Source organism: Pagrus pagrus (assembly GCF_965226575.1).
Source record: "Pagrus pagrus genome assembly, chromosome: 9".
NCBI classification, from domain to species: Eukaryota; Metazoa; Chordata; class Actinopteri; order Spariformes; family Sparidae; genus Pagrus; species Pagrus pagrus.
Genome location: NC_140193.1, coordinates 11,309,575 through 11,337,390, shown reverse-complemented (window position 1 = coordinate 11,337,390; position 27,816 = coordinate 11,309,575). Strand labels below are relative to the sequence as shown.

Sequence of the window (27,816 nt, the reverse complement as noted above, 5' to 3'; positions counted from 1 at the left end):
ACTCATCTATCTGTTAACACGGAGGGCCTGAAGAGCGGGGCTGCGCGCTGGGGGCCCCCCAACGGCTGCACGCGGGGGCTGTGGGGGCCTGTTGGTGCAGCTGTCCCACTCCAGGGTAACATAAGACCTTATTAGAGTCCATTAGACCTCTCTGAAACCAATAAGAGATTGTCAAATACATCCAAACATTCACACAATTCACAGAGAGGACGGGAAGTGAAAGGAGGGCGGTAGGCAGGGGGACAGGGGTCTGCCATGTGCTGCTCTTGAATTCACAACTTTTGACCTTTAAAGATTTGAGGGGAAAGGCGAGATTTGTGGATTGAAGATTTAATTATTTAGCTTTAGTTTCCCTTTAATTTATTGGATAAAGACTGGAATGGCATGTAGATACAGGGCACTTCCAATTAAGAGCTATCCTACTTGCTTTTAGGGTTGTCAGACTCCCTTTTCATCAGAAATAAAGTTTAAAAGTAAATGAGACTGGCCCAAATTCTACAGTGTCTCATGCGAATCCTTGCATTTGTTATCATGTTTTGCCCGCGAGCTTACGTCTCCCCCAGTCTGTTTACATTTTGTACATATAAGGTTTTCATCCGACAGCTGCGACAAAGTCTCTCCTCGCATCTGGACGGGCTCGTCTGGAGTCCGCTGCCCCAGAAAAAGAAGCTTCCCTTTGCCCCGACAGCAGGGGCTTGACCTGGGAGACTGCCTTTGATCTTTAATTAACACTGGGCACGGCTCTGAAGGGAAGGGAGCTGATGAACATGGGAGCATTTAGGAGCCGCTGCAATAACTAGGACCGAAGAGAGATAAAGACAGGCTGCTTCTTCTTCAAACCTGCGGCGCTGTTTCAAGTTTTGAGTCGTCGCTGAACAGCCGCAGTGCAGAGGTGGCTGCTTTCAAATACACGATGCTGTGTCTGGCTTCTTAAGCAGAGCGAGGAGCTCTCTCAGACTGAGAGAAGAGGAGCACATCGAGACCGACACGGGCCACAGAAACCAACCAAGCCCACAAGAAAGAGAAGGTGGGGTTTCATGAGACATGCAGCTGGAGCTTCTGTCTCTGATGCCAAAGCCACTGTGAGAAGTTTTCTCCCTGACATCATTAAACAAAATATACAGAATCATAAATCAGTGCAGCATAAAGTAAGCAAGTATATGCTGCTTCTCTTATTATTTTACATTATATACTTTGGTATTCAAATATGCTGTGTGCTTTAACAGATGTATTTTAAGCACTGCTTTCTACAAAAAATGCAGGACACAATTATGCAGCTGCAATGCAAACTGTAATTGATGAAAGCTGTTACACTAACCACAGAAGCCGCACGCTGGAAATTTAATTTTGAGTTATCTAGTCATGTCTGCGCGCACACATGCAACTGTTTATGAAGAAAAGGTTTACAGGGAAATATAATGAAAAGTAATAAGTATAATTCTGGGGACTTTATAACCCGTTACCCTGTGTATTTAATCAGGCTCGGGTGTGCTGAGTGCTGAGATGAAAGGCTCATTATGACAATTAACCGTTGAACCGCCTGGTCAACATGTTCTTACTTACAGCTTGTCAAATACAGCAGTTCGGTCAGTGGCCTTCAAACTTCAGTTTAGCAGTAATGTGTAATATGCAACACCCGGTTAGTCTTTCAAAATAAAGCATGCTGACAAAAAGTTATGTTTAATGACATATTATGGCTAGAGATATACCAATTATAGGTCTGGCCAATTATCAGGGCCAGTGTTCAGCCTTTTTCTGATTAACAGTTTTGGTGATTTTTCTGTCAGACTGCTGATAAAATAGCATGTAACAATTAATAGCCTATCAACACAAAATAACAAAGTTACTAGTAACTAAATGTATCAAGTAAATATTGTACAAAGGAAGTTTAAAGTAGAAGGAAAAATAAATACTCTAGTACCATCTTTATTGTGTAATCTTGAGCTTGAGTTAACTGTACTTAGGTTCACTCCATAACTGGTTGTTCTAAATTTTGATGCCAAGATTTGTATTTTTACTGCAAATGAATCGGTTACAAATATTGCTCATCGGTCTCCTTGATCTCTTTCAATATGTACAGGTATCGGCCCTGAAATAGACATATCAGTCGACCCTCATTATGACCTTTGGACTGTTGTTAAGGTTATCAAATGGTAGCAGTTGGTTAGGTTTAGGCACATGTAATACTTGGTTAGGTTTAGGAAAAGATCATACTTTGGGTTAAAATAACTACGTTAAGTCTTGTAACTTGAGTAATGTAAGTGATGCAGGTAGATGATGTTAATCACGCATGTTAACTTACACAACATAATTTAAAAACAAGTCAGTCTTGACACTTGGTCACAAACTTGATGCAAACTCTCATTTTTGGAGGGAATGTCTGATGTATGACCCATCCAACCTCCCCAACCACCCGCCGACTCTGACTTGCCTGTCTCTTTATGCTACTATATGACTAAAGTAGGGCACTTTAAGATGTGCAATAGTGGGGTAACTATGGCATCAAACTTAGAAGTCTAGGGCAGCTGACCAGGCTGCTGTATTTGACATTGCACTGGTTGCTTGATCCCAAATGGATTACATTTACTTCATGTTTTTGGCAAAGTATTGAAAAAATGAGGAGCAACAAGGACAATCAAAGGATGATAACACTCAATATACAAGCTGTCTGAAAACCTGCTGCATCTGCTCGTCCAACCATAAGGCATGGGCTTTTTCCACTGAGCAATGTGTCAGTCCAATTCTACAGCACCAGGGGCCAAAAAATCTTTAGTGACTTCTGTCATTGTGACATTTCTATTTCCAATAACCACTTGGCAGCAACTCAAATCAATCCCTCTGCAATACATGTGTGATGATGGAGTCGCAGACAGTCTGAAAATGAAAAGTCAGGCAGCCAGACGTATACTTCTTGACTTTTGCAACCACCTCCAAAGGCGACTTTAGGGTGAGATCGAGTAAATCCAGACTCCAATGTCTGCCCACTCATGACTCCACCGACACCCACAACCATCACCGCAACTATTCCATTATTCACCATCCACCCCGGACTGCTCCTTTCTTCTGCGTTATCAGTCCCATCCTCGCTACTCTGGTTAAGATCTTCCCATGGCTAATGATGTGTCACAGAGGAGATTACTATTGAACTACTGCACGCTGCGCCCCACAGACCTGGAGAACACATCACACACGCATGGAAATATATACGCACACAACTATCAGCTAACACTCTGGGATTCTGGGGTTCTTTTGAAGGCCTCGCACATACAGATTCAAACATGCACAAGCGTGTACACAACGTTTGGGCATCAGATATTAATGGTTCTGGGCCGACAGAAATGAAGTGTGACAGTCTTTTCATCAAACACTTGGCGCACTTTGCAACTGTGGCAAACTTTGCTCTGCGTCACACAGTTTTTTGAACAAGAACAGAAAAAGAAAGAATGGATATTTTAGATTGCAGGTTGCAAGATGGAATAGGTGAAGAATAGGGGCATTATTGTGGGTGGACCTTTGTGTAAGTTCATCTTAACCTGTGTGTATCTGTAGACAGATATTAAAAGCTGATTTTTTTTGCCCAGAGAGCTGGAAGTCAGTAGTTACAACTCATGTTTGCTACAAAAATGGCTCCATGAAGAGAAGAAATGAGGGAATAGATAAGAAGAAAGGTAGGAGGTATGAACGTATGAACGTATGAGATAAAAATCCATGAGTGAAAGAAGAGCTGTCTTACTTTGGCAGGTGTTGCTTCTCTCCTCGTACCCCGGGTTACATAGACACTTCCCAATAGGCACGAGCCACTCCCCCTCTGTGCTGCAGTACATTCGCGGAGGCTCCTCCTCTTTGGAGTGATTGACACATGAGCCTTTGACCTCCACCAGCGACTGGGAGTCCATGGGCACCGTATCGGGGAAGGTCGCCAGATTCCTCACAGTGTACGGGCACTTCTTGAAGTAAACCCTCACTGACACTAAAGCTACGCAGGCGCCCACGTCCTGGAACGCCAGGTAGAAGCCCTTCTTGGTCATGGGACCCACCTCGCGCACCTCAGTGTTGAGCTTGAGGATGCGGTCTCCGAGGTCCATTTGGGTGAAACTCTCGTCGGCGGCGATGGTGTCGATCTTCGAGAACTGGTGCTCCCTGAAGTGGCTGCCCTGGTCATCGTCCGTCTCCAGGTAGAGGAGGTTGAAGGTCTCCTTGCAGGTGCCCAACACCAGCGGGATGGAGTTGCAGTCCCTCAGGGTGAACTTCAGCTCCACGTAGATCTTCTGGGCCGACTGGCGAGGGATCCAGTTGGTGCGAAGCCAGTTGTTCTGGCTGTACTCCATCACGTTGCAGACCTGGAAGGTCCTGATGGGGGTGTAGTGCTCATCCACGCCACTGATCTCCTCCCACTGAAAGAGATGGAGAGAGGGAGAGGTGGAAGAGAGAAATGGAGGGAGACGAGATAGAGAACCAAATGCAAGGGGAAAAGGGCAAATTTGAAGGAAAATGCAAAAAGAGAGGGATGCAAAGGAAGGGGAGCAGGCGGAGTTATAAGGAAGGACCAGAGAAAAGATAGGTAAAAGATGTCAGGATACGAGGAAAAATTTGGGCAGCAAGGGGGGGCAAGGGTTTGGGGTCAAAGGAGAAGATAAAGTAGCAAAAATATTGGAGTAAAGTTGGAGAGGGAATTTAGAGTCAGAGAAAGAGGAAGAAAGAGGAAAGGAGGGGAAGATAGCAGAGAGAGACATAAAGTTATCTCCACCCTGTAAGCATTTACACATAAATTATTTAGATTCAGATTCACTCTTTGCTGAATACTAAGCATCTAATAAACACTTAAGGGTGAAAAATCACACTACCAGATCTCTTGTAAATGACTCAAATTAATTAAAAGCAAACCTGCTGCCTCAGCCAAATTTCCGCGATTAGAGCGCTGTGAAAATATCTCAGAGTAAAGTGTGGCTTCCCGTCTCAATCCCACTGAATTTGTGTGAAGCTGCGTAATTGCTGTTAAATATTAGCAAGATCTTATAGTGTTTTTTTCCACCCCTTTATACTAACATGTTTTTTTTTTTTCTCTACAAGTGAGGACTTTCAAGCTGCAGTCTTGGTTATTTGCATCACAGTACTACTTCTACTAAAGGAAACGTGCTGAATCCACTATGAAACAAAAGAAAGCTACGAAGTATAGACAGATGTGAGTGTATACCAGGAACGTTCGTGTCTATCTTACATTTTCCCTCCACTGGGAGAAAGCAATGAGGAGGAGAGGAGAAGAAAAGAAAGCGGGGTCATTCCTTTTGAATTCAACACAGCGGGAAGACTCATTGATCATGCGCTTTGGCTTCGCTGTCCAGGCAAATCAACACTGAATCAGAGCGATGATGAATGGGCAAACACCTGAAACACTGGGCTCATTGTGATTAAAATGACAGTCATTAGAATGAATGGGCCTAAATGTGTAAATGGATGCGTTTTTCTATTTTCTTTTTTCTCTGTGAAATTCAGAATAGATGTATGCGTGAATGAGCTTCAGAGAGAGAGAGAGAGGGAGACGGGTAAAAGGAAAAAAAAAAACACTTTCTGGGTAAGTGGAAACTGAATTATCGCTCCTTTCACACAAGCATTAATGGAAACATAAACCCACACACACATATACATTCACATAAGGCTCATGTGAAGTGTTTAAAGTCCCTGAGCAGGCGGACACAGCAGGTGCTTTCAGCCCCAACACAGAAATTAATGACGAGCTAAGAAAGTCTCGGTTCTCTGTTACATGTTTTTTGTGCGCCTGTGTGTGTGTGTGTGTGTGTGTGTGTGCGTGTGTGCGTGGGTGGGTGGGTGTAAAGCACATCTATGAGTGCCTGGCGTTCGAGGAGCTCTCAGGCTGAAGGATGGCCACTTGCTTTTCATCTCACAGTAAAGTTAATGAAACACCCCTGAGAGAGTGAATGAGGGAGAGGGAGAGGGACAGAAAAAGTCGAGAAAAAGTAGAAGAGATAGAGCTGAAAAATAGCAATAGGAAGAAGGAGGGAGAGATAAAGCGAGAGGAAAATTGCTGGGAGAGATTCCATTGGTGTTTAGTCTCCCCCGTCATGCCTTCCTCGGCGTCACCTCATTCATCAGAGCGCAGTCCCGGCTCTCCGCGGGCCCAACAATAACAAGGAGAAGCCGACAGAACAGGAGTGGGGCTAAATATGAAGAGGCGAAGCTAAACTTAACATTTTCACCTCGTCCGACTCGTGTGTTTAATCACTCGACTCCGAATATATGTAGGAATAATGACGTGGTGACATGCAGACAGGTTTGATGATAGACCCTGACACAACAGAGCGCAGAGGGAAGGCACGATCTGCCACTATGATTAGTGATTCTGGTGACATAAGGTTTGATAAGACAATGTACTTACTTGAACGTAATGAAAGGGAGGCATCCTAATCTGCTGCATGCCTTATATATTTATTTCCTGTCAGAGTTAAATGTCTCTCTGCCAGGACTGAAAGCAGCACAGCCGGGGATCTAACGATTTCTGCGCAGATGCGATCTGTCTCTGCTGCCGCCGGTTAAAAAAATATCAGTGGGAGTTTTACCTGCTAAAAATTCTCAATGCAGAAATATACAGGGACAAGTTATTTCCAAAAATACATGAAAATACTAAATACTTAAAACTTATGTGTATAGAACCATGACGGGAGTACATTTTTTGTCTCCCTGAACGTTTACAGAGCACTGATTTAATGCAGCAAATGAGTTTTGAGAGAAACTTAAAGGGGCACTGTGTAGTTTTGGAAAAGCTATTTAAACTCAGAAAGTTAATATTTACAATATCAATAAGGTAATAATACAATTATATTATTTTCATTACTGAGAAAATAAGCCATCCTCGGAGGGAGATAAGGTCCTCAGGACACTGTTAGAAGCCAGTGAGGCGGCTACCCCTGCAAATACACACTAAGTGAAGTAAGGTTTTTTGTTTTTAATCTTGGTTGTGTTTATGCACTCAAAGCATTTGGTTATGATTACAGAATGATCTAGGTCTCTCTGGATGGAGCGTATTGGTAAATATAAGACATTTTAAACTCTGTGGAACTGTGTTGCGCTAGAAGCCGATCGTTTATGTTAGCAGGCTCCATTTCTCAACTAACGCGAGCTACTGTTGTTCTCTGTTAGCGGAGCGGAGAGACGAGGCACTCGAGAAAACATGCATAAAGTCAAACAAATCCTTTGGACTGTGGCGGAAAATCCAACCCGAGTCCTTCAGAAAGAAATCCACAGTCCAGCAGCATTAAACAACTTAAACAAATCGCCCGCAGGCTGAGAGAGACGGTGATGCCTCATTTTTCACATCATGTGGTCAATCCGCTCACTTAAAGCCAATAAAAAAGTGATTAATACACGTAAATTGCTACAAATGACTTTATAGAGCTTCTTTAATGCTGACTGGTAGCAGTGCAGGGAATGTTTTGACCTAAATTTGCCCCCAGAGAAACTTTTTTCTTGGCCTTAACTGTAGTGTTTTAGGAGGTGCAAACCCTGGTATCTGGTGCCAAAACACTTTGTATGTGACAATTATGTTCAATCAAAAATGCATTTGGCGAAATAAATGTAATTTCTGGAAGACAGGGTGTCTCTCTGAGAAAATGTGCACCTCACATTTACAACACAACAGTGGCAAACAGCACTGTGGCCGTGTAAACATGAAGAGCACAGCACGTACAGTATTCTGCCACCGGCCCTGTGCCTCTCTAACTCTCTCTCTCTCCGCCATCTAATGAGAAATTTAAAGAGGATGGAGCACATTGTAAATGGAGCAGACTTAAGTGTCTGCTCTGGCTTGTGCCCACCCTGTCTGGTCGCTCCAAGAGCTTCTCCGCTTCTTCAGAAAATCATTCTTACATTTCATTGTTCCGTGTTTGATTTCCCCTGACCCTGAATAGTAAGCTACTCAGGCAAAATTTGTTTCTAACGGAACAAGTGGCCGTGAGGGTGGAGGGCACAGTGTTTGTGTTTCTGCGTGAATGTGTGTGTGTGTGTGTGTGTGTGTGTGTGTGTGTGTGTGTATTCTCTGTGAGCAGATGTCTGTGTGAGCTGCAGGCTTTATGTCTTATCCCTTTGTGTACTTTCGTGTTCACCGATATGATGCAAACTGGGCTAAATCTAAAGCTGTTTTTGTTTCTGTCTTTGGGAGGGGTCTGAAGTTTGCACACAAACACACACACACACACACACACACACACTCACACACACAAGGGGCTCTAAAATCAAACCCAGGTGTGTGTATGCGCCTGTATGTAGGCTACGTGTGTGCCGGGTGTGCTATATCCTATCCCAGAGGACAGCGATGACTTGACTTGAGCTAGTCTCTGCCAAAGTAAATGAGACCTCTGCTATGATGTGAGGATCCCACTCTGGAGGATAGCATCTATTACATGGAGCTACCCCTCCTCCTCTCCTCTCCCACCCCCCCAATCCCCAAACATTACATCATAAGAATGATCTCCTCCAACCTTGAGTCACTTCCCTGGGTTAGTTAGGTAAGGCTTGTTTTATTGTCCCTCGCTCGACAAGGAGAGGAAATAAATAGAGAATGTCTCAAGATAATTATCTGGCTCCGGATCCCAAAAGAATCATCCGTTGGGAGAGAGTGATGCGCTCTTTGGTCTAGTGCAGGTTTTACTCGTATGGGATGAAATGGGATTGCAGCAGCCATGAGTCTTCAGCCACTGCTATGAAGAAGTAAACCGCCACAGACTCAGAGCTTGTGCAGATGAGAGAGACAATGTTGGACAATTCTGCAAAACTTCATGCTAAATTCAGTGACTAAATTAAAGGATAATTACACCCCCCAAAAATTTTTTAAAAAATCAATCATTATCTCCTCACTCTCATGGAAAATTGGGTGACGTTTCTTTATCCACAAAAGATTATGTGGTAGAACAACTGTAGCAGATGTGGACAAAAGCAGAAGAAAAACATTAAATGGCTACATACATCTTGTCTGGTGTGATCCAAGTCTCCGGAAGACCTGAGATCCCAAATTGACTCGAAATTGAGTTATTTACACAGTTCTTTAAAACCTGAAAATCTTCACTGTAGCCGCAAAGCTAACAGCGTTGGTGCCCACACCATCTAAAGTGAATACAGTGAGCTTGACTGTGCATCAAGGGTGTAAATACTGTCTTTTTGAATCAACCAGACAAGCTGTATTAAGTCATTTTATTTTATTTTTATATTTTTAATGTTTGAAAACAAGTACCCATCTACTTCAGTTGTTTAGGAGAGTTGTGAAGCCCCAGAAATGTTCTGTAAACTAGAAAATGACTGCATTTTCATTTTCGGGTGAACTTATCCTTTAACTCCAGGCGTAACATTTTCACTGCTACTGCTTTTCGCCCTCTGCCGTAGCAGGAAGCTCTGCCACCAGCAGAGGCAACTCCCACAGTGAACGCGTGGATCTGTTTGTATGTCGACCAGGATAAATAAAGGCCCAAAGTGAGTGGCCACCTCCTTGTTTCTCTCCAGGGAGGCATAACTCCCCTCTCCCTGCCCTCTAATTGATATATAACAACACTACGACCCTACACCGGCCCTCGTGACCTCTGACCCCGACCCCTGATGGTCACAGTTGGGGCACAGTTTGGTGTGATCTTGCCCCTGGTTCCTCTGATCTGTGCTGTAGGTAGGTGAAGCAGCCAAAGGGACAGTAAAATGGAGAGCGGTAACTCGATCCGCTCATGACATTACAACTACGGCAACAGGCACGTCTCAGAGTCACCGAGTCAGCACACCAGTTCACCCACTTCAAAGAGATGCAGGTCAGCGGGAGTTAATGGACCAGTGGATGGGCCAGTGTAGGGTAACAATGCAGTTACACCGAGACTAGTCGTGTTTAAAGGAACAAGATTGAGAATCATATGCTTTATTCCAAGGTTTCAAAATGATGCCATCATTTTTGCAGTTTTCAATTTCCAGTTTGTATTCATTTATTTATGTATTTATTTATTATTTATTGATTGTTTTTTTTGTTTGTTTGTTTGTTTTGGAGGAACACTGTTGTCGAGGACTGACAATTTTATGAAAATTAATGGGGTTTCAGTTATGACCTAATACATTTTTTCTTTTTCTCTGTGACTCTATTAATGATAGGAATAAAGGTCAAATCTACAGTTTAACAATAATTAGTATACTAATAAGATCCTGATTGGCCAAAAATTATAGAATTAATGAAATTGTTTTACTTTATTTTTCATTTATTTTTTTTTATTTTTTAAATTTTAAATTCAAAACATATGGAGATTTTTCTGTATTTAAATGTTTGTTATTGTTATTTTTCAAGTCAAACTCTTCATTTGTATATTTTAAATAGACTATTTGGGTTTTTTTTTTTTGGAGATAGACTTGCTGACTGGGACTTTATAATAAAAATCTTGAGAGAAACAGAGCACATGCAGTATGTAGCGTATGTACAACTGTCCATTATACTACAGCTGGAGAGGAGTGTATCGAAAGACCGGAGCGGCCACAACAAGTGCGGAGCCAGCTTACATTCTGGGCTCCACAGAGGTCGGCGGGGTCACAGACACGACAACTGCAGCATATCAGTCAGAGGACATTTCATCAGCCGGTCTTACCAAAGGGAGACCCTAATACTCCTCTCTTCTTCGTCCTTCCTCCTGTTTCCGAACGGCTCCGAGCCTCTGCCCCAGCTAATCCTTGTTAATGCTTTGCTCAAGGACACATCAGCAACGACCGCTGAAGGATTCATTCGTTTTCAATTAATTCCGAAGAATCCGCGTCGGCACGACATTCATAATACTGTGGGGTGTTATTGTTACACTGGTAGGACATCTGTTATTCACGGCTGTTTAATTATACAAAGGGCTAATATTTTGTATTGTTTTGGGGAATACTGGTATACGACTGGGATGTATTTCTTGTTCTAACGTACGTATTTTATGTCGTATTTAAACCTTTGTCATGCTGTATCCTTGTTATCAGTCAGACGGTTGACATCAGCTTTTCTAACCAGGACGAATGTAACTATAACACACTTTATACACCCTCCTCCTCCTCTCCGGTCACTCGCCCTGCCCTGTTAAGCCTCGTTTATGATGGGCTTTTCTCCGAACTCTCTCTCTTTCGGGGGGTACAGGGAGAATGTTTTATGCTGGTCAGGCTGATTTCCTAGATGGGGTGGCAGCAGGGCATGGGGGGCTTTAAGAGCCCTTGGGTGACAAAAGGAGTTGAAACAGCAGTCTGTACACCGAGAGGGGGAAAAAAATAGGAAGCCTGCTGAAGTAGTAGACCCTGATCAAAATATAAAAGGCCATGCCTTGCAGCGCAGCACCCACCCTCTCTCCCTCTAGACTTAAGAGATGGAATGTGGGCTGTGAATGTCTGTATGTTAAATATCTCTCATTATTTCAGACAGTATGTGCAGAGTTAACACACTGTGACTGCCGGGGTGTTTTTTTATAGACGTCAAGCTTCTTCATCGGGATACAAAAGTTCAGTCGTGCCATTGTTACTTAGCTTTTTACAAAAGACTTACACAGTCCTGTAGAGAGTATAAGTCTAAATACTTACAGCCAGGATATTTTACTACACAATGTATATTATTATATATTGTATATTATTTTTCTTCTTCTTAGTTGCCTCTGCCACACTGTAAAATCGGACAAAGTGATCGGAACCAATAACCTAAAAAAAAGTAGACTAGTAATTTTAAGTTGTTGAAACTTTTTCGCTCGTTCAACTTAAACGTAATAGTCCTTTAATAGTAATTCTGAGGTAATTGGTATCCTGACTTTTCCAAAGTAAAATCAACTTGTAAAATTTAAGGGACAAGGAGGTCATGGCTTCACCCGCGTCCGTTTGTTGACTGATCTGTTGGTTTGTCAACAGGCTCACACAAAAGCTACTGAATGGATTTCCGCGAAATTTGGACAGAGGATGCGGGACGGGCCAGAATAGAGCCCATCAACTTTTAGAGCGGATCCAGGATTTTTTTTTTCTCACTTTCTTTAATATTGCCACATTTTTTCAGACATTTCGTCAATTTCAGAGGGAATAATGCATGGTTGGCTGGTACCTACGAGTGAGCACAAAAGGTGGGGGTATGCGCCCTATTGAGTCTCATTCTAGTTTTGGCACTGACTTCTTTTAATACCAATTTTCCTATAAGGACGCCAGAGTACTGTAACATCTGACACACATGTTTTATTCCAGCATGAAAAAATCCAAACAGTTGTTGAAAATGCTGCAAAATAAGTAAAGTAAAGCTGTGACTGTGAGTTGAACTGAGGCAAATGTGTGTTTCAATGACCTTTTATAAACTTTTAATATCAAAAATACTTTATTCTCTCCACATTTCAGATGAACATAAAAACCCTCACATTGCAAAAATAACTAGCTAAGCAGAAATGTTACTTTTTTCCAGTTAATATGAAACAGTCCTGGCAGAAACATCAATGCAGCTGTATCCCCGGTTGGTCCTGATGAAAAATGGACTTCACTCGTTATGTGCCCATTAATTCTATTTTGTATGCACAGCCAGTGTCTGGGGTGTTGGTTTGTTGCTGAAGAATGCTTTCAAAGCACGCAAGAATGTAATCTTTAACACTCTTTAGTCTTGTGAAGGGCTAAGCCCCCTGGACACTGCTCAGCAATCAGCCTGCCTCCCAGACAGATAACAGTATATCTGGATCACATGCACTCGCACACACACAGACACACACACACTTGTCAGTCTCGTCGGTGGCTCCGGAGTGAACATCCAGGGGAGGCTAAGCTCTTAATTTGTTGTGACCGGAGCACGTTGTGTCTCGGTAGGCCAATAGCCGCGGCCTCTCCATCAATGTGAATGAGTGTTTGTGTGTGTGTGTGTGTGTGTGTGTGTGTGTGTGTGTGTGTGTGTGTGTGTGTGTGTGTGTGTGTGTGTGTGAGGGCTCAGTGCCACTGCCACATTATGAGAAATCATTTGTGAGCAGCAGTCTCCCAGGGCAGGCTGCTTATCGGAGCGCAGTCAGTGGATGACGTGAGTAATTACAGATGATTCACCTTGAGGACTTGATCATCAGCAGTATCTCTCCCTCTCTGTCTCTCTCTCATCCTCTCCTGTCCTTCCCCCTTCTCCTCTCTTTCTTCCCCTCTTCCTCCCCTTCTCTCTCTCTCTCTCTCTCTCTACCTCTTTTTGATCCTCCTCCCTTCCTCTCTGGAGTCGTTCTCGTTTAAGAATGACATTGGCTTCCTTTCCCGTAGCATTTTCTTATGAACTGTGCAACCACTTGTTTTTTCTTCTGAACTCATTCGAAGCAAACAACTTGAAATAAAGCAGAGCTCGCTGCAGAACTTCTATCGCACATTCCGACGTCCATCGCTTCGCGTTTTCCTACTCGCTCATACGTGAATAACTTCTATCAGCACAACATCAATCTCTCCCTCGGAATGGTCACGCAATTGTTCTGCAGTCTGCAATCGTCTTTGGACTAAATGCATCTCAACCAGCGTGCACTTTTTTTTCCCTTTCGGGTCATTTTTTTTCATTGTGGTTCAACCTCATGAAGAAACTTTGAGCGTTGTGACAGTGCCAGCGCTGTATATGGCCGAGGGAAACAAGGTTTGGCAGCTCCACGGAACAAATGACTGGATTACCTTAAGCCACTGCCAAGGAGTAATTCTAACACTTAATAAAGGAAAAAGAAGGAAGTGTGGTGTGTGTGTGTGTTAGCAGTCTGTGTGTGTGTGTGTGTGTGTGTGTGTGTGTGTGTGTGTGTCAGCAAGCCAGCCCCCAAGGCACAGTAGTCTAACTAGTTAGACAAATAAACACTGAGTGAGAGCCCACTGGAGGGACTCTGGTAGCAGAGAGAGAGAGGTTGATAGATGAGGCTGCAGACGCCGTTTTCCCGAAAGTTGGGTCTACGTTGTTGCAACGTTGCTAGTTGATTTTGTTGTGGGGGTTTTTTTAATGAAAGCTACATTATTGTATTTTATATTTTGCATCGTGGTAGAAAAAGTTTGCTCCATAAATTTCGGCACAAATCTGAAAACAAATGATTGCCCTCAGGGTCGTTCCTAATTTTCCGGACATTTGGACAGAATGACGCATCTAAAAGTAAGAAAACAATCAGAAATCAGTCAAGTCGAGCTAAATTTAAACTGTGAGGTTAACCTTCTGAAAAATATGTTGTAAGAGCAATTCTGTACCGTTAAAGGTGCATTATGTAGTTTTGGGGAGGAAATTTTAATTAAACTTTAAACTAAATAAAAATACTCTCTTTGTTTTCATGACTGAATAAACAAACTGACCATAAAGGACGACACAATCTCGTACTGTTTAACTTTATTTATATGTGGCGGATCCTGCCACCTTTCTAGCTTCAAACAGTGTTCTGGGGACCTTATTTTCCTCTGAGAACAGCTTGTTTATTCAACTATGGAAAAAATAAATATTTCTGAGTTAGAATTAATTCTATTTATTTTATTTGTATTTATTATTTCTTCTCTGAAATGACATAGTGCCCCTTTAATCACATACTTCAATAACAAATCATATTTTACATCCTGCTGAAAGTTGTGCCGATTTGTTCTGCACATTATGAACATTGCACATTATCCTAAAACGTGACAGGAACTCACTAAATAAAAGTTAAAAAATAACATTTAATGAAAAAAAAATATATTTAACGTAACAAATTATCTTTAGGAAATGTGCTGGATTTTCCCAATGGCGTTTTCAAGTATTACTGGTGTTGACTAGCGACGGTAGCGACTTTTAATCGACTAGTCCGCTAGTCGCGCACAGCCCTAATTGCGATATGTTGGTAAATATCACAACAGAGGTCTAATCCATAATTTTTTTTTTTTTTTTTTCAGAATGTTTTCAAGCATAACACGCACCAACTTGAAAAATGTGTGTTAGGAGACGAGTATTAAAGCATGTGTGACAGAATGAGGTGGGGCGTGTTTACAATCAAGAACAGATGGATGAACTAGTGAATTTTCAACAATGGAATTACAATGTTTACATGCAGCAGCAGCAAAATATCTGTCTCTGTTATTGATGTGGATATTTACTACAAAGGGGTAAGCCCATCGACATTCCTTGTGCCTACAACCTAAAATCCTTTAATGCCTTAATCTTCCTTTAAACACCAGGACATACACGCAATACATTTTCCCTTAAGCATCTTGACCATATGGCAAGCTCCGAATGCTTAACCTTTAACCTGCGAGACGGAGAATGAACAAAAAAAAAAAAAAAAAATCGTCTAAAGAAAAGTGGGTTAATCTGCACTTGGCTCATTGGGTCAACATCACATAGTGAGAACCGCAGGAGTTTGAAAATCCTGATTTCATGTGGCGTGGGCCTGAATCCCACATCCAGTTTGTGTTCGTGGATCTGTCTCCAATATGTCAGCACATTCAGACATGATGAGGGTAAACACAGAGATAGAGGTTACTCACCCCATGCGATGGGTAGGAAATCCATCCTAACTCCCCTTGGCTTGCTTTAGAGTCTAACAGGTTGACTGTGGTGGGGAAGAGAGAGAAAACAAAGAGAACATATGAGTGTCTAGTCCTTGTTAGCCCCAATTAGCCTTCATCTAATCCCGAAGGAGGGATCACCAACCTCAAGTACTGATCATGACTCTATTTACTCAGCTGCCACACACTTACACACACACACACACACACACACTACCCATATCCTACGCTTACCAACTGTGAGAGCTGGCTTTCGTGTCTTGCTGTGTAAAGCATCAAAGCAGAGGTTGGCAAGGTGGACTGGCTACAGCACAGGTATCCAGGAGAGATATTGAACTAAAGTGGAGCCAGCATTTCAAAAATCGCAACAAGAAGTGTTTATCCACCCATTTGACCCTCATTCTGCCAAGCGACACAACGGTGTCACCAGGTACACCAGGTCACATCCAATCACCAGTTTCAGAGGAGAGTGAAACAATCCGATTGGCCACGCTGAAAACAAAATCTATTCATAATGAATGACATGGAATTGTATGTGAACGTCCTGCTGAGAACAAACAGAAACTAAGATGCAATCCATGTCTGAAAAATTGATTATAAGGGAGGAAAAATAAGACAAAGCGCTTCATTAGCGTGACGGTACAAGGGTCGGTGAAAGGGGCTCATTTTATATGATGCCAAACTAGCAGCCGTGTCAGTTTTTAAGGTGCAACACGGAGCAATTTTGGTGTCACGACTTACTCGTGATTGCACTTCTTTGTAATTGCCGGCCTCCGCGGACTAAAATCAGTAGGTACACAAGCGCACGCATGAACAGATTCTCCGAGCGTTTATGTACTTGTGTCGGCCAACTTGACTCTTAAACACAACATCTTCTTCGTGCACAGAAAAATGAACCGCAGCATTTTCTATTCTTAGTGTATACACATGGAGGGGTGGAGTGCAATTGTCAGTGCGGACCAGAGCTTATGGCGGGGGGAGTGACTCCATGGATGCCCCACCCCAGAAGTCAAACTGTCACGAGCACCAGATTCTATTAAAGGTGCACTATGTAGGTTTGGAGAAGACATTTTAATCAGAAGAAAAGATGTAGGAAAGACTGAGTATTTATATGTGGCGGACCCTGCCACCTTTCTAGCTTCAAACAGTGTTCTGGGGAGCTTATTTTCCTCTGAGAACAGCTTGTTTATTCAATTATGGAAAAAAATATGTATCATTACCTCTTTAACATTGAAAATATTACAATTCTGAGTACTCCTTTACTTCCACTTCAAATAAAATAACAGCTACATTAAAAACAATGGAAATGAGTTAGCAATATTCATGTAACAATTCATTTTAAAGGGGCTCTATGAAACAATTTGTAGCAATTTGAGACCTTCCCCATCTCTCTCTGTTGCCTCTACAAGCCTGTGGACCATTTGTTGAAGTTGCTTAATGCTTCTGGACTGTGGATTTCTTTGCGAAGGACTGATTTTCGAGTGCTTCAGAGCGCAACCACATTAGCTCAGGATAGTTTGGAAATGGAGTCCACTAACATAAACGAACGTGCTTCCAGCACAACACAGGAGTCCCACAGATCGCCTTTAATTTGAAATTCCTGCAAACTGATACGATGTCTTGTTGTAGCGCGATGCTGCTGCAGCGTGAAGAAGAAGCAAACAGATAAAACTTGTGGGCACAAACGGTGAGGAGACTCTTATTTGTGCACATTTTATAGCATTTTTATTATTATTACAAAAAACTTCACTTTCAAAAATGGTTGAATTCAAAGCTTTCTGGAGCTCAAATCATTCAAATTATTCTAAAATTATTCATTTATATTATTTCCTTTCCGCATTTTGACTTAATAATCATAAAAAAGTGATCTGCATGAAAAACTAGACAATAAAGCTGCTTTGCTCCGACGGTCTCCTCCTTTAAGTTTGAACATGAAGCCTCTTTCCCATCCTGCTGAGAGCGAATCAGTCCACAGCTCGACGCACACACTCGCACACAAGCGCACACTGAGGCGAGCGCACGCACACAACAAAGTGAAGCAGCAGTGCAGTCAGGCCCTGCAGCTGTAACTCTATTCACTGTGAAAATATGAGCAATACAATCTCCCTGTATTCTCCCATTCAAAGCTCCAGTGAGAGCGTAGACATCTCCAAAGACAGTCAAAGAGAGTGTTTGTGGGTCAGCGCTGTGAAAAACCGTTTTAGTCAAGCAAAATTTACCCCTCACAAGGAGCATGAACGAAAATTTTCAGGGGGAAAGTGATTTCGCCGCTCTGGGAACTAATTGTTGTTTCACACCGGAATAAAGGTTGAGATGGAAATCATCATTTTCTCCAGGCGGAGTCTGATAGCTATCAGCCGACAGGCGGAGAGAGGAGGAAGACACACACGGAGGGAGACTTATTATCACATTCCAGGCTGAAAAAGCCTCTAAATGGAGGCTCACCTGAGCTGCAGCCATGCTAAGCCACTCATCCAGTTGAGTGGCAGTAGACACATTCCTATTAGAGTCTAATGAAGCTATCTGTTCATGTCAGATAATAGCAGCTCAGCATCCAGGGCCATTGCTTCCAATTTACATTTCTCAACGAGCCGAGCCCACCACTCCAATTGAGCCGAGCGGGGGAATTTGAGAGCAGAAAATTAGACGGCTCTCATATCGCAGGAGGAAAAAAGCCCCCTCCAGCTGCACTTGGCTAGGGGGAAATAAGCAGCCGCACACACACACACGCACACACACACAGACAGACTCACACACAAAAGCATGCATAAACACCGTGTGTGCGGGTGAGGAAAAACACAGAATCACAGCAAAAGGATGCACAGCCAACAAAACTAGTGGAGTAAACACACATCTTTGTGCTGAAATGAACGCACCGAATGAAAAGCATTTACAAACACACACACACACACACACACACACAGTACAGTGTGTGTTCGCACTCCTTCAGATGAAAACATTCACATATTCCCGCACATGCGCACTCGAGCGGGCGCAATAAAAAAAGAGAGCAACGTTTGCTGACAGTCTTTCTTACTCTCGCGCCCTCTCTCTCTCTCACACACACACACACACACACACACACACACAGTCGGTTAGCAAGCTAGCGTCAGCCAAGCATATAGCCCCTGCCCCATCAGGGAGTGCCTCTAAACGGGAACTAGGAGTATTAATAGCAAACTGAGCCAGGCTGTCTGGGAGGGAGCACAACATCACAGAGGTGGAAACAGGTGAATCGATATGTGAAACGCCCACACACATACACTGACCCCGGTGAAGCGGAAGTGGGAGGTTTCACGATGAACTGAAGGGAACACGTAGATTTTTTTTGGGGGGCGGTGGTGCTGCTGCTGCTGCTGGTGGCGGATGATCTATTGTATCATCACTCAGTAAATCCAATGAACACCCTTTCAAACACAACCCCGAGACCACTTTCACTCGCCTGGCAAAGCATATGTTGAAATATTAACACGAAACATCGGAGCAAAGATCCACAGGGCGCCTATTTTGATGTCTATGTTCTCATAATTCAGCAGCTAAGTTGGACGTTCGGCAGCAAGCCCCCTCACTTCCAGTAAAACGTGATGAAGGAAACCCGATTCACAGCAGATGTACGCAGGAATTCAATCCTCCGGCGGAGACACAGACACAATTAAAACGTCGGGACGTCGGATGGGTGAGATGGAGGAGCTGTCAGTCGGACAGTGGGTCCAGAATCAACACATGGGTTGATCAGCAGAAGCGGGGAGAGAGACGCTCCCCCCATCTGGACCGAGGCAGAGCAGAACGGGGTGGGATGGAAGTTGTGTGCACATGTGCTTCGAATATCTCCGATCTGATGGCGAACGCGGCGGAGAGGGCTTTGTCTCTCTCTGCAGCCTGGCTCTGAGCATGTGAAGGTTGGCAGGCCGCAGTGCAGGCAGAGCAAGGCGACTTGTGTCTGTGTTAAAGGGTGAAGTGTTCACCTCCCATTATGAATTATTCAAGTGCAGAGTCGCTCTGTCTGATGTTGCTGCTGCTGCTTGCCCAACCCCTCTGCCCCCATTCCTCTTTCTTTCTTTCTTTCTTTCTTTCTTTCTCTTTCTTTCTTTCCTCTGTTCCTCTTCTATTCTTAAACCTTATATCCCTTACACACACACACACACACACACACACACACACACACACACACAGACTTCAACTCACATAAAGACATACAGCTCTCCTGTGCAGATCCAGGTTGTATAATCTTATATTTCTCCACTCTCAAACACAAACCTTATGTTTTCTATCCAAGTCTGACTCCCAGAACACATGCTGTAAAACTGAAGATCTCACTCCCAGCGCTCAGCTCAGTGTTTACGCATATGAATACAGGCCTGTAGTACAAGTAGAGAGAGGGGGTTTATTTTTAAAGGAGGGGCAAGGCTGTATGTAAGCACATTTCCAGCACCTCTGAAAGGTACCATCGCTCACAAGAGTCCATCCGTCCCAGCGGGACCGCTGCGTCGGGCTCCCCGGGCCAAGCCTCCCCACCGCCGGCTAAAAATACCGGAGGCCTCCCGACGCCCCGCAGCGGGCCAACATCACACCACGCACAAACTGCACCACAGCGAGAGAAAGTTTCCCCTTTTTCTCTCGATTTAATAATGGAATTGTTTTTGATTTTTTTTAAAACAACATCTAAAAGAAAGTGAAAATGACTCCGCGCCCCTTCAGTGATTTTCTCAGAGGTTTCCTGTGTTTCATTAAACTTTTCCCCAAAGTTTCACACGAGTTCATTACGACCTAATGAAAGTTACACACGCAGTAAATGCTGTTTTAAAAAAAATAAATGTGGCCGAGATGGGAGAGAAGATTACATGAAATATGACTAAACGTCTGGTTTCTGTATAAAAGAGCAGGAAAATAATAAAATATCACAAGTTTTCCATTTTTGAGGTTTGCTTTCCTTGGAAATATATATTTTTCCTGCTCTGCTGTTGGTGCGCCTGGAGTCCCATAAAGTCCACAAGTTGTTAGAATTTAATTAATTCCTTAATTTACTCATTAGGAGCCTGAGAAATCTGTCGGCGAATTTACTGCGGATCGTTTTATGAACATCGAAGTGAAAGTTCAAAAACGAGCTTCTTTTTAATCTGCTGCGCGCTCACAGGCTGGACCTGATCACCAGCAGCCTGTCGGCATCAAAATGAGAAGCAGTGCAAGCAGAGGACAAGTAAAACCATTTGAGTTGGGTAAAAAATAAAAAAATTAAATAAAAAGGTCAGGTTTGTTATTGTGTCTAATTATAAACTCGAAGTAATTAAAACGGAGACGTGTTTAGTGACTTTTTAACCAGTCAGTTAACCAGTCACACATGTGGTTCCCATCACAATTAAAGTGTCGTTTGATTTATTTTATTCCACAAGCAGAAAACCAAACTCTGCTCCTCATCTGTGACTTTGTAACTTTCAGTTAGTTTCCAGCCTGATCTGCGTCAGACAACAATTAATTCCTATTTTTTTTTTTTTTTGTTGATCGTCTGTGGAAGCTGAAGCTCAGTCAGGTTTAAGAAGCAGAAGCATTTGCATGGACAGAGACAGAGAAAATAAAAAAAGCTTTGTACCAGTTCAAAGTGTGTAACAGGGTCAGACCTGCGGTGTAGCTGTCTATATGAATATCTATACGATATGGAGACGGAGCGGCTCGATACTGACACTCTCTGGCAGATTTATGTGTTGGGAAGGTGGATTTTAATTTAATTGGTCGATTTGTTTTTTGTTTTTTTCATAATTTAACTTTTTTGCTTTGTTGCTTTTGCGTCATACGAACTTTTAAACCGGTTACATGATTTATCTCTCTCTCTCTTTTCTCTATCTCTCTCACACACGAACACACACTTATCATATGTCCTGTCAGGGTGGTGTGTGTGTGTGTGTGTGTGTGTGTGTGTGTGTGTGTGTTAGTTGTGCTTTTGCTCAGGCCGCTGATACCAAACATCCATCAGCTTTACATCTCGATAAGCTTCATCCTTGACTGATATTCAGAGAAAATGTGTTAGAATAAAACAAAAGTGTTGAGCACAGGAGAGTTTTCACAGGACAACACAGCCACTCTGATTATTTTGGGGGTGAACTGCAAATTGTTCGTCCGCTCGTGCTTTCGGGTCAGGTAGAAGAAAATAAATAAAAGCCACCGTCCTACGATTTACGCAAGATACGATCTTTGTCTGACACGGACGAGGCGCGCAAAAAAAGACAGCGAAAATAAAAACAGGTTAAAGTTAGTTGAAGGAGTGTTTTTGACAAATAACTTCCAGTGATCTCCTTCTTGGTCACACCAGCAGTGCAGAGCAGGATAAACCCAACAGGAACAACACCATCTTGAGGGGCTCTTCTGATGTGGCCTTCACACCCAAACTCTCCAAACTCATCCTCCATCATCAGGACGAGTTACGTTCTTCCTCCCCACTCTTCCTTGCTGTCTCCATGTAATAAGGCACAGGGCTCAGGAACATTTCATTACCTGACTCGTCTGTCTCTCTGCACTGGATTGACAGAGGAGCCTAGATTACGCCTACACCGAAGGCTCGTTTAATTACTTTATTGGTGTTAAGGTTTAAATCACTCAGCCTCCTTGTAATCACATCTATTACGTCACTATTTTATCAGTTCGTTGCATGTTTTTAAAGGGGAACAAGAGTGACCCGGTGCAGAGTGTGACCCACATGTACGTCTCCCCCCCTGTGGACGGTTTTAACCTCTACAGATCTCAGCTGCCCCTTCAGCACGTGTGTGCCATTCATTTTCTACTTTGACACTTTGACCATGACAAGTGGACGTAAAGGTGACCGTGTTGTTGTTGTTTTTACTCTTTGTTTGAGCATTTGAGGAAAGTTAAGCTGATCTGCGGCTCCATGAGGAGGCTGGTTCACTTGTTCCGGGCGCAGCAGACGCGACTGAGCTGAACGTGGATCAGTCTGCGTTTTTTTTTTCTTTTTTCCTCAAAATATTGCCACATGCTTGCGATCGCCACAGAAATGAGCGAGACTCGCGTCGAGAATAAGAAGAGTTAAGTCTCCCCTCGTTTTACGCTCTTTTAATGAAACATAATCTGAAACACATTCGTGGAAAAAAAAAAACGGGACAGTTTACGAGCTCTCCCCCTCAGCAGCCCACAAGTCAACTCTTTTTTGGATGTATCCAGGTCAGACCCATAAAAAAAAAAGAGACATCCGCGTTTTTACGCACTGTGCGATTGTGCTCATCTTCTATTTATTGCCTTTAAATCGGCGTGGCTGGAGCGCCGAAGTGGGGCGTCTACCCCCCAAATGGATTCTTGGATGAAACGCAGACATCGGAGTTTTCACGCATCTCTTGTGTTAACTTTGGCTGCGGGAGCTTTTAAACGCCGTCGTTCAGGGTCATTTAAACAACTATTAACCGCCTCGATCGCGACGTTTTCCCAGAACGAGGCTGCCTCGTCTGCCTTGTTTGTCCCCACTTTCAAGTTATTGTGTAATTATTGTCTCTTGGTGATTAATATCCCGGCTCCGAGTGTCACCTTCACGCGCTTCGGATCGTCTTTTAAATTGTCTTCTTCATACATTTTGGACAGAAGCAAGTCCGCGGTGAGCGCACGGCACTGTCCGCGACGTGTGCCGTGGCGCACCGCTCACACGCACACACAGACACACACACACAGGCGCGCACGCATACAGACATAAACACACATGTCCGCAGACAGACAGAGAGACAGACAGAGACAGAGAGAGAGAGAGAGAGAGAGTCCTCTTACCTTCATTGGGGGGGTAGATGATGGTGAACGCGGGGACAACGCAGGACAATAAAAGAGGTAAAATGAAAAGGAGCGATCGCGGATTGCAATCCATGGCGGCGGATCAGAGGTACATAACTCCATGAAGCCACTGACTGATCTGAGAGCGTCTTCTCTCCACTCAGCTTTCTCCCTCTCTCCTCGCTCCGGCTCCCTCCGGTTGGGGGGAGTTTTCCGCTGGGTCCTACAGAGTCTGACAGGCAGCACAAAACACAAAAAACGCAGCGCGCAAGTTCACCACAGGTCAGTTTAGATCCTTTACCACGGGCTGTCTTTCTGGACGTGACTGACAGCTAGTCAGCACATTTCACAGCCAGTTGGCCAAAAAAAAAAAAAAGAAAAAAATGCAGTTTGATTCACGCACACTGAGAGAAAGGGGGAATATTATAAAACTGTCTGGGAAGAAAAGGGTAATCCAATCTCCTGGATACATCTCTGCTGTAATAATTTGATCACATTTACCAAATATCATCTCACTCACAGTCTTTATCTGCTCTATGCTCACTGGAAGTTGGCTTAAACTACAGTTGGTTTGATTCTGAACAGCAAATGTGAACTATTTGATATAACTACACATACAATATGTAGATGTAGAACATTTTTATCACATCAGAGTATCACTTGTGCTCCAGTTGGCCAAATGACAACCTCAGCAGCTCGATACAGGCCTCGATTAGAACAAGCGACTGTAAATCAACCAGCAAGAATTTCTTTTTTAAACAACACTGTGGGAGAGACTATTACAACCTGGTGTTTTCAATCAAACAGACAAACGTGGCCTGGGATTTTTGGATCATAAATAAGGATCCTCTTGGTTTCAGGGTTGTTTTTCATCAAGAAACTGGAAGAGCCACCCGGATCCTGTCACTGTGAAAAGGCCAGGAGGGACTTGTGTTTTAACCCCGGTTCTGGAAGTAAATGGAGCCCAGTTGTTTGATTATTTGTCACAGGGAAAACGAGGCGGATCATTCAGGCAGTGAGTTTTTGAAAGGAGAATTAAAGGGGCACTGTGTAGTTTTGGACAAGAAATTCAAAGTCTGAATTTTAAGATTAACGAGGTAATGATACAAACTCAGACATATTTATGTTTTCCACAACTGTATAAACAAGCTGTTGTCAGAGGAAAATAAGATCCAAGAACACTGTTAGAGGCTTGAAAGGTGGCAGGGTCCGCCAAATATAAACAAAGTAAAACCGTATGAAATTGTGTCGTCCTTTAATCAGTGTGTTTATTCAGTTTATTCAGTCATGAAAACGAAGGGAGTTTGTTTACTTAGTTTGTTTAGACATTAAAAAAATCAGCCAGTGAGGATATTTCTATTCTGATGAAAATGTCTTCCCCAAATCTACATAGTGCTCCTTTAATTCATGCATGAAAACAATTATTTTTGCTTATATAACTGCGGCTGCGATGCCTTATAAAAGCCACAAACTGAACTCATGATACAACTCTTTTTTATGTTTGAATAGTTTTTAAATGAAAACTCGCATGTACAATTCATCAACACATGTCTGACATCCTACTTATAAAATGCCTAAATATAGAAATGTTTATTTATACCGTTTCCGAGTTATAATGTTCACGTGTCTGACGGACAGAGTTTTATTCCTCATCGTCTGGACGTGCTTGTATTTTGGTCGACTTTGTGCATTTTTCAGCGAGGGCCATTAGGGGCCCCTGACACCACAAGACTTGATCCACGCTGAAAGGCAGGGGTGGCAGCGTAGCGTCAGGGCCCTCGCTGAGACGCCAGCTGTTGCGGTGGGGGGTTGGAGGCATCTGACGTATGGGAAAAGTTAAAGGACGCGGCACACACGAGCACAGCGATAACACTGGGGGTTCGTCGAATCTGTCAGAAAACTCAGATTATTTTTACAGCTTCCTGGACGTGATTTACAGCAGCGTCGGTCGTCTCGCTCGGATATAAAAGAAAATCCTCTCGCATTAAATGAGACAAAACATTTTCTGTGATGAAAAAAGCAAAGGGACAGAACGGTCTGGATTTTTCCAAACCTGAAATAAAAAAAAAGAAAAACTGAGGGAGATGCCAAAAGTCACAGTGGCACTCAGTCTAACTAATGCTAATGTTATGCTCCCACTGAATGCACTTAATTACCTTTTATAGAAGAACGATTATACAAACCATTATCACACGGTAGAAAACATTGCTAAATGTGTGGAAATGTCTCCTATGCAAATGACATGCTGCATTTTGACAAACCGCTCACTTTCTCAGGCTGAAAAATCTCTTTTTAAATTTCATTTTTTTTTGTCTCGCTCGATATAATGTGTTGCTGGCGGTGTCTTCAAAATCCCTTTGAAATGAGCTGGGGCTCTTTCACAAAGCATTTAATGCAGATATTTTTATGAAATAAATGACTTAACAGCAAACTGGGAGCGCCAGAGATTTATTATTTTCAGGTTGTCAACGGATACAGCCAAGAATGATGCCAGGAGGTCTCTGGCCACATTATTAAGTGGCTGAGGCATGTGGATTTACAGCAGGTTCGAGACGTGCCAGCCTTCGTCATACATCATCTTCTACATCCCACTAATTCACTTATTACACAGTGAGAGAGATTAATACGAGAGGCTCCACGGCTAACGGTCCGTTCAAAGGGCTGGTTGTTCTGGGCTCGTAGTTTGCACATGTGAGGATGTAGTTTCTGAGAAAACAACTGCATTTATTTTGAAATACAACACATTCGTGGAAAATTGTCAGAATTATAAATATGCTGGACGTTGGAAAAGAAAGAAAGCATTCAGGAGCTGGGCTTGAGTTATTCTTTATTTGAATTATAACATTTAAGCCCTTTTCCTACAAGAAAGTCAACTTAAAGTACTTAAAAAGTAGCAGATTAACGCTAAGACGAATGCTGACAACAGAAGAGCTTCAAATTAAAATATGTGCATAAAAAAAGAGACTGCCAACAAAGAAAATTAAAGTTATTTCGAGCATTCTCAGTGATACGTGAATATGAACATATCATATAATACAACTTTGAAGGAACTTCATGCTGACAGGCAAAGATAATCAGTAGTAATAGTTTTCATTGGTCTGAGAGTTTTCAGTCACTAAACCTGCGAGTTAGCTCCGACTAATTGTTGGAAATCTGTTTCTGATTGTGGTGAATTGGAAAAATGCGATGGGTCCCTCCCGTCTATCCACTCCAACATTTTTTCCCTCTTCTCAATGAGCGCTTGTCCATTCTTGAACTCTTGCCAGTGGAACAATCCAGTACGAGATGGAGGGAAATATTGATTTAGAGCCGCAATTGTAAGTCATGATGTGTCCTGGCGTGGCCGTTCGCTGCTCCAAACTCACAGAGCAGATGTTGTTTGAAGCTGCCGAGCCTTGGCCTTCTTACGCAGTAACACACAAACAAACAAACAGATAGGCGGACTGTGTTTACTGCCTGCTGTCAGTACCCTCTTCCTCCCTGCGGTTCTCAGGCGGCACATTCCTCCATACTCGCAGCGTACAGGAGGAGGAGAAGCCAGCGGGCTGCTGGCATGTAACACTATCCCCCCACACCAAACATCATACCAGGGACGCTTTCTTACCAGTGCCAGCACCACCGCTCTTCAGCCTTTTCCCTCGTCTTTTTCATTTTCTCGCAGCACTTCAGGGAATTCTAACTGAGGAAAATTGCAGCGGCCTGGTTATTGTTCTCATTAAAGCACGATTATTGTTTTTTTTATGTGCATTATACCCAAGTGCACGATAAAAAATACTACTAAAGTACTTCTTTATGAGTCCATTCAAGAGGAACAATCATAGTAATTGGTACAAATACTAACAACGCTTGTCAGATAGAACTACTGTCCCCAAAAATAGAGTCAAACATTATTTGGGTTTATTGACTGCTGCTACCACCCAACATACAGTATACTTGGTACTATTTACAGTGCTCCTTATGTAGCTTCAGAGTTTCTGTGATATTGAATACCAGAAAAATGTTTAGGTACCCCCCAAAATATTGGGAAAAGCGGCCCCGATGGCCTCTCATATTGGCACATTTTGCATTGACAACTTTAAACCCCCTTGAACTTCCAAAAAAAGTAATTCTATTGTTCACTATTGCTGCCTCAAAGTCAATGAGGTTTGGATTTTGGATTTTGTACATTGTTCGTTGGCGTCAGATTATTCATAACACAATAAAAACTGACTTTAGAATCGCCGCTGCGTGCAGACTCATATTCCACAATTTCTCCAAATATAACAATATCCCAAATTTGATACAGGTCATGTAAACATCATACTCCAGTCAGATGTTTTGATTGTGAGATAATGTCAATATTATTCAGGTTGTAGGAGCATTCTTTGGACATGTATACAGTGCATTTGGCATATTCATGGGGTTTTCATGGGGCACATCTTCTTGCCTCACAGTTGACGGATGAGTTGGATATCATCAGGGTTTTGGATTTGCACTAGGGATTGGACAATAAGAGATTTTATTGCAGATCACAGTAAAAATGCTCAGGATTAGTCAGTTGTGGTGAATTTCGACTATTGGGATAATCGTTAATGTCTTTACATGAGT

The 27,816-nt window shown here is 42.9% G+C and overlaps 1 protein-coding gene across 2 annotated transcripts in view; it reads right to left on the bottom strand.

The window, feature by feature from the left end:
• The window catches only part of epha3 (eph receptor A3), a 114,028-nt gene extending 90,651 nt beyond the window's left edge, over window positions 1–23,377 (bottom strand). For both annotated transcript variants that reach the window (XM_084362428.1, XM_084362427.1), the window contains exons 1-3: window positions 23,230–23,377; window positions 15,451–15,515; window positions 3,734–4,394 (exon numbers count right to left, since the gene is read on the bottom strand). In XM_084362428.1, the coding sequence (XP_084218554.1) occupies window positions 3,734–4,394; window positions 15,451–15,515; window positions 23,230–23,323 (820 nt within the window). In that variant the 5' untranslated portion in view covers window positions 23,324–23,377. The remainder of the gene's footprint in view (window positions 1–3,733; window positions 4,395–15,450; window positions 15,516–23,229) is intronic.
• Between the last annotated feature and the right edge of the window lie 4,439 nt (window positions 23,378–27,816).